The sequence below is a fragment of the Colletotrichum aenigma genome (genome assembly GCF_013390185.1).
Source record: "Colletotrichum aenigma strain Cg56 chromosome Unknown KSG_Cg56_contig07, whole genome shotgun sequence".
Lineage (NCBI taxonomy): Eukaryota > Fungi > Ascomycota > Sordariomycetes > Glomerellales > Glomerellaceae > Colletotrichum > Colletotrichum aenigma.
Genome location: NW_023500913.1, coordinates 432,178 through 439,731, shown reverse-complemented (window position 1 = coordinate 439,731; position 7,554 = coordinate 432,178). Strand labels below are relative to the sequence as shown.

General features: G+C 49.4%; 2 protein-coding genes across 2 annotated transcripts; one reads left to right on the top strand and one right to left on the bottom strand.

Annotated features, from left to right (window-relative positions):
• Positions 1 to 431: 431 nt before the first annotated feature.
• Positions 432 to 2,762, top strand: CGCA056_v010389 (Retrotransposon-derived protein PEG10; the record flags this gene model as incomplete). The annotated part of the gene is made up of 1 exon (XM_037325636.1): positions 432 to 2,762. One exon carries the CDS (start codon positions 432 to 434, stop codon positions 2,760 to 2,762), a length of 2,331 nt encoding a protein of 776 aa, XP_037175410.1.
• A 3,511-nt stretch (positions 2,763 to 6,273) lies between these two features.
• CGCA056_v010388 (uncharacterized protein) lies at positions 6,274 to 7,077 on the bottom strand (the record flags this gene model as incomplete). Its single annotated transcript, XM_037325635.1, has 5 exons — positions 6,274 to 6,387; positions 6,415 to 6,632; positions 6,673 to 6,876; positions 6,946 to 7,003; positions 7,045 to 7,077. The coding sequence occupies 5 exons, from the start codon at positions 7,075 to 7,077 to the stop codon at positions 6,274 to 6,276; spliced, it is 627 nt and encodes a 208-aa protein (XP_037175413.1).
• Positions 7,078 to 7,554: the final 477 nt, after the last annotated feature.

Here is a 7,554-nt window from a genome sequence, read left to right as displayed (position 1 = left end):
TGAGCGCTCAGTCGGAGTTACTGAGCGCTCACCAACAGTCAATGAGCGCTCACTGGTACCTGATGAGGGATCAGTGATAGAGTAAAGGGTACTGTTCAGAACTTGTATATAGTATGACCCTGAGCCTGGCTCATGGTCAGACTTCCATAGCTCTTCAGCAATCAACTTAGTATTCATCCTCACGGATACTCTCAGCTTACCTTCACTGCGAATCACTTATTGAGTCTAAGACTGATCACCTTAGCCTCTGAAGACCCGATCTACTACAGCCTACGAACTACGACCTACGACCACGACCCAGTGTACTGTTAGAACGTATCAATCCCCAGCTTCTGTTAGCAGACCCTACTGTCGGATAGCTGACCGTAACACTTTGATTGCTCCTGTTCAGTAAGTTGACCATTGATTCCTACTAACAGTAACGAACGACAATGTCTTCCCGCGCCTCTGTCAAGTCGCCTACTCCGGGATCCTCGTCCACTTCAGGAGGACGAGCCACCCAAAACCTAGCCCAGGAACTAGGAGACCAGAAGATGAAGGACGACTCAGACAGCGAGGACGACACCGAAGAACTCAAGCGCCAGCTCAACAAGACCAATAGCGACTTCAAGGCAATGCGCGAAATGTTCAACCAGAACGCCGCGGCCCTTAGCGAACTCCAGGAACAAGCCCGCAAAAACCAGGATCTGGAGAAAGAAGTCGCCACCCTCCGAGCTGCCGCCAACGTCATATCCGCCCCAGTCGAAGGACGAGAACGCCTTAAGCTCAACACGCCTTCCACCTTCGACGGGACCCCAGGACAACTCAAAGGACACCTGGTACAAGTTCGAACCTACCAGGCCTTCCACATAAACACCTTCCAGAACGACACCGAACGCGTTGTACACGCAGCCACCTTCCTTCGGGGACGAGCCCTTGCCTGGTTCGAACCCCTTCAACAGGAATGGCTTGACAACCCTGTCGAAAAATACAGCCAAGAAGTCAAGGACATCTTCTTCAGCTTCACGGGCTATGTTAAGGCCCTAGAATCTCTCTTCCTTGACCCCGATGAACGAAGACAGGCCGAGCGAGACCTGTCCCACCTACGACAAACCAAGTCAGCTACGCTCTACGCCGCAGAGTTTAGGCGATTAGCTGCAAGACTCCACATGACCGACGAAAGCAAAGTTTTTGCCTTCTATCAAGGACTCAAGGACGAGGTCAAAGACGAAATGGCCAAACTGGAGACACCCCCTAGCTTCCTCGCTTACGTCGAACATGCTATTAAGGTTGATAATCGCCTCTATGAACGACGAAAGGAACGAGGAGAGAAACGACAAAACCCAAATTCAGGACGCAAGTACCAATGGCAGCCCCAACAGAAGTTCAACAACCAGCGGAATGACAACAGACCCCGCAACAACTGGAATAACACCCGCCAGAGCACTGCCTATGGACAACACAGCGGACCTATGGACCTCAGCATGATGACCAAACCCAACAACAAAAAACCTTGGAACCCCAAGTGCTACAACTGCAACAAGCAAGGCCACATCGCCAAAGACTGCGGACAGCCTAAGAAGCTTCCCTGGAGACCAGTGGCAGAACGACCTCGACAAGTCAACACAATTGCAAAAGCCCCACATGCATCCCAATCGTGGACCGGATGCTACGACGACAACTGCCGAATTCACCTCGAAGACAAAGAAATGTCAGGACACTACCCAAGGGACAGCAACCCTGGACGGTCTGGTTACGATATGACCATCCCGGACACTCGCCCTAGGACCCTGGCAATGATGCATTCCAGCAACAGCAAAGTGGCTAGAAAACCAGTCGAACAACTCAACGAGATGCTACGAATTCAGCGACTAGAACCAATCACCCCCCGCATGACTAGCCAACAACTCCACTATGAAGAACAACAAATCCAGAAGGAAATAAAGCTGATCCAGCAAGAAGACGACAGACAAGTAAGACTATACCAACAACAAGAATCAGAAGAAGAACCAGAACACCAACACGATCCTCTGATGGAACAACAACTCCTCAGTATGACCAACAACTGGACTTTCGGAGAAGGAAGCTCTTCCTATGACTCGGATGAACCTCGCGACGTTGCCCGACAACGCGCTCAGACAGAAATCACCTATGGGTTCACCCCCAGTGTGGACGACTCCAGCTCTGAAGAGGAACCCGACGACCAGGAAGGAAGAATCAATCAACTTCTGAGATACCAAGAAATCGACATGCTTCAAGACAAGCAACAACGCCACTTCTATGGCACCTCAGCAGCCCAACGAGACCGAGGCTACGCCCCTCAGCTACACACGGAAGATCATCCCGCGCTAAGAAGCAACCACCGGCTTCACCGAACCCTCTTCTGGCCCCAGTGCTTCCACGACAAATGCAAGGAACACATAGGAGAAAAACACGATTACCAGTTCTATCCCAGAAGACATGACGACGAGCCTATCCATGAGATCTACTCGACCTCCGTTATGATTGGATGGACTATGGTACTGTTCGAAGACAACCTCGCGGTCTTCAGACCCAGTCCTCAGTTCCCCATGAGATGTCAACATGACGACAGCATGAAATGGGACGAATGCCAACAAGACGAATGCCAAGTTCACTACCAAGAAAAGGCACGAACCTGGAGAATCGCAAAGAACGGACCTAGACCCCCACAAGTCAGGATCCGCGAAAACAGCCTCGCAAAAGCACGGCGAGAAGGAAAGCAAATCACCTACCCAGGACAACCGGATCAGTCAAAAAACTAGACTCGCCTACCGACGACGGATCACGACAGGCAACAGACATAAGATCCATTCATCAAATGTCACAAGGACATAAGGGTAATATCGAACTCGAAGTTACCATCAATCAGCAGATAACACTCGCGCTGATCGACAGCGGAGCCGAAGCAAACTTCATTGCCCCCCGAGCCATCAATAGGCTAGAAATACGATGGGGAGGAAAAGAACGACCATATCAGTTACACACGGCAGAAGGAGAAGAATTCAAGTACGAAGGAGGTACCATCTATAATGAGACTGCGCCCCTCGAGATGAGCTACCTGAATCGAAAAGAAAGAATCCAATTCGACATTGCCGATCTAGGAACATACGACATAGTGCTAGGACTACCCTGGCTACGAACAAGCAACCCACGGATAGATTGGAGCAAAGGCCAACTCCATTGGGACCACGATGATTCAGTCCCTGAGCAGCCCTGTCAGAATCAGGCCTCAAACGAATCAATACGACAAGGAACAGCAAAACGATACCTCTGTTACCTCAAGGCAAAAGAAGCCGTACCACCACCACCAACAACGATGGATCTTGAACAAAAGAACGATCCACTTCTGTCTATCCCAGAAGAATATAGAGTTTACGAGAAACTCTTTGCAGCCGAATTAGAAACCGGACTGCCTGAACACACCAGTTTCGACCACGAAATACCCCTCAAAAAAGGGAAGGAACCACGCTTCAACAAAATCTACGGACTCAACCAGACAGAAATGGAAGCCCTAGACAAATACCTTGAAGAAAATCTGAAGAAGGGATACATCAGACCCTCAACGTCACCAGCAGGAAGCCCAATCCTATTCGTACCCAAAAAGAACGGAAAACTACGATTATGCGTCGACTACCGCATGCTAAACGAAATGACGATCAAGAACCGCTACCCACTACCACTCATCGACGAAATGAGACGACTCCTCCATGGAGCCAACTGGTTCACGGCCCTCGACCTCAAAGGAGCCTATAATCTGATCAGAATGAAGCAAGGAGAAGAATGGAAGACCGCTTTCAGAACACGAAAAGGACATTTCGAGTACCTCGTCATGCCCTTCGGCCTCACCAACGCCCCTGCAACATTCCAAAATATGATCAACCAAGTCTTACGCAAATACGTCGACATCTGCGTAGTAGTCTATCTCGACGACATCCTCATCTTCTCATCAACACTTGAGAAACATAAGGAAGACGTACACCACGTCTTACAAACCCTCCAAGAAGCCAAGCTATTAGTTGAACCTGAGAAAAGCGAATTCCACACACAAAGGGTGGAATACCTCGGATTCACTATCACCCCTGGAAAAGTCTGTATGTCAGAAAACAAAGTCAAAGCCATCAAGGAATGGCCGGTACCCAACAACCTTAAGGAAGTCCAAGGATTTCTAGGTTTCGTCAACTTCTACCGCAAATTCATCAAAGACTATGGCAAGATCAACGCAGCTCTCACAAGCCTCAGCCGCAAAGACACGCCCTTTATATGGGAAGAACCGCAACGAACAGCATTCCAGAAGATCAAGGATCTCATCGCCAGCGAGCCCGTCCTGAGCATTCCAGATCCAACAAAACAGTTCGAAGTAGAACCCGACGCATCCGACTACGCAATAGGAGCACAATTATCTCAACGAGATTCAGAAGGACGACTACACCCGTGTGCCTTCTTCTCTCGCAAGCTCCACGGACCTGAACTCAACTATCAAGTTCACGATAAGGAACTCATGGCAATCATCGAAGCTTTCAAGGAATGGAGACCCGAGCTCTCAGGAACCACACACGAAGTACTTGTGTATTCAGACCACAAAAACCTTTCACACTTCACGACTTCAAAAGTGTTGAATAAACGACAGATTAGATGGTCAGAATTCCTATCAGAATTCAACTTCCGAATCATCCATCGCAAAGGATCAGACAATGGCAGAGCCGACGCTCTTAGCCGACGACCGGACTACAACGTCCCAGTACCTGAAGAAACCCAGGTGATTCTCAAAGGAAACAACGACGGAGACCTAGTGCCAGCAACCAAACTCTTGATGATGGCCGGACGATCTAGTACTAGCCCGCCTAACGAACTAGACGACGAAGCAATTAAGGAGTTCCATGCCCGCCCTGCACACGGTCACCAAGGAATCACGAAAACCTGGAAACGACTACGACAACAATATGGAGAAAAAGTCACCAGAGAACGAGTGGCAAAAGCAATCAAGGATTGTGAGGTTTGCCTCAAAAGCAAACCCGCTCGACATCAACCTTATGGTATGCTACAACCCTTGCCTGTGCCGCAAACCGCCTGGCAATCCATATCCCTCGACTTCATCGTCAAATTACCGAAGTCTCGAGAACCCCTTACGGGAACACACTTTGACAGCGTTCTTGTCATTGTGGACCGACTCACGAAGTACGCCTACTTCATCCCGTACAAAGAAGCAAGTAACGCCGAAGAATGTGCCTACACATTTCTTAAATATATCATCGCCAACCACGGAACGCCCAGAGAAATTATATCAGACAGAGATAAGATCTTCACTTCCAAATTCTGGAAGTCAATCACATCACAACTCGGCATCAAACAATCAATGTCCACTGCATTCCACCCGCAGACCGACGGACAAACAGAACGAATCAACCAAATCCTCGAAACATATCTCCGCGCCTACGTCAACTACAACCAAGACAATTGGGTTGTATTGCTACCAATAGCCCAGTTCGCCTACAACAGCGCAGTAGGGGAAAGTACCAAGGAATCCCCCTTCTACCTCAACTATGGATTCGAACCAACCGCCTATGGAGAACCCCGAACAGGCCCAGCTGCAGTAAAAGCTGTCGCCTCAATACGCCAAATCAAGGATATCCAGGAAAACGCACGCAAAGAACTCGAATTCGTACGACAAAGAATGACAAAATTCAGCAACAAACGAAGGATTGAGGGACCAACCTTAAAAGAGGGAGATAGCGCCTATCTCATACGGCGAAACATCAAGACAAAGCGACCAAACGACAAACTCGACTATAAAAAACTCGGACCTTTCAAAATTTCACGAGTAATTTCACCAGTCAACTACGAACTAGGACTCCCAGAAACCATGAAGTGTCACCCAGTATTCCATGTCTCACTCCTCGAACCAGCACCACGTGGATCACAGACAAACGATATTATCATCGTCGAAGATAACGAACCAGAGTATGAAGTGGAACGAATTGTCGACCATCTCAAAGAACCAGAAGGGTATCGATACCTCGTCAAATGGAAAGGATACGGACACGAAGACAACACATGGGAACCAGCCAAAAACATCACCAACGCAGCAGAAGAACTCACGATCTACTGGCAGCAACACCAAGAACGAGAAGCCACACCAACACCTGTTGCACTGGTCCAAAAGAGCGCTGGATATAAACGAATTAGACACCCACATCGCTTCACCAGACCACACACTGAAACCGATCGACCGCGACAAGGGAAACCGTTTATCCGCCTAGGGACACCAGGAATCAACTAAGGCGCCTCCGATAAAAAGTTTGGAGTGCCCGGATTCCAATCGCCAAGAACGGTATCCAGGTCTATCGCACCAAAAGCGCCCACCGACCGCGCCTCAAGGACCAAGGAAGACTCAACAAGGGAAGGACTCGCTGCCCCCTCCTCTTCAGCCACCACCAAAGTCTCCTTGCGGCCCTTTTTGAACACCATCCGCTTAGCCTTGCGGACACGATCCAGTTTCGCAAGCGCCTCATTCACTTCAGCCTGCGCCTTCTGCAGCACCTCCATTCTCTTTCGAAACAGTTCCTCGGTTTCTTCCTCCTCATCGTCCAAACGCCGAGACTCAACCATCAAACGTTCCACTACACATGAATTAGCATGAACAAAGACACAACGGGCCTCAGGAACTACACGAACATTGACAGATCGCATCGTCGGAAGCATTGCACGAGCGACGAGTGCCACCCACGGCGACACACTCCCCGCAAACCAAGGAACCAGGCAGCATTTTACAGCGCAACCCCTTGGACCGACAGCGACGACAAGGCATGACTTCGAACCCGTTCTCCGCAATGTTAAAGGAACGACGATAACGACGAAGAGTAGAAATCGCAGGATTTTCAGGAACGCGACCTGACATGGTGTCAGCATCATGGGTAAATCAGGAAGCACGATTGACGGATCCCCAACCTGGGACCAACGACCTACTTATGTTGGGTCTTGAGGACAAGACCTTTGGAGAGGGGACCTGATGTTACGACCCGTAAACAAGGATAACAGCTGAACGACCCACTCGGGCGTCGAGCGGCTAGGACAGGACATTTGTACTGCAGAATCACGGGAACAACAGGGACTCACTCGGAGACGGAAGAACTATGATACAAGTCACGTGATGATAAGATAAGACTGAGCAGGCAGTGTGGGTCACTGAGCGCTCAGTCGGAGTTACTGAGCGCTCACCAACAGTCAATGAGCGCTCACTGGTACCTGATGAGGGATCAGTGATAGAGTAAAGGGTACTGTTCAGAACTTGTATATAGTATGACCCTGAGCCTGGCTCATGGTCAGACTTCCATAGCTCTTCAGCAATCAACTTAGTATTCATCCTCACGGATACTCTCAGCTTACCTTCACTGCGAATCACTTATTGAGTCTAAGACTGATCACCTTAGCCTCTGAAGACCCGATCTACTACAGCCTACGAACTACGACCTACGACCACGACCCAGTGTACTGTTAGAACGTATCAATCCCCAGCTTCTGTTAGCAGACCCTACTGTCGGATAGCTGACCGTAACA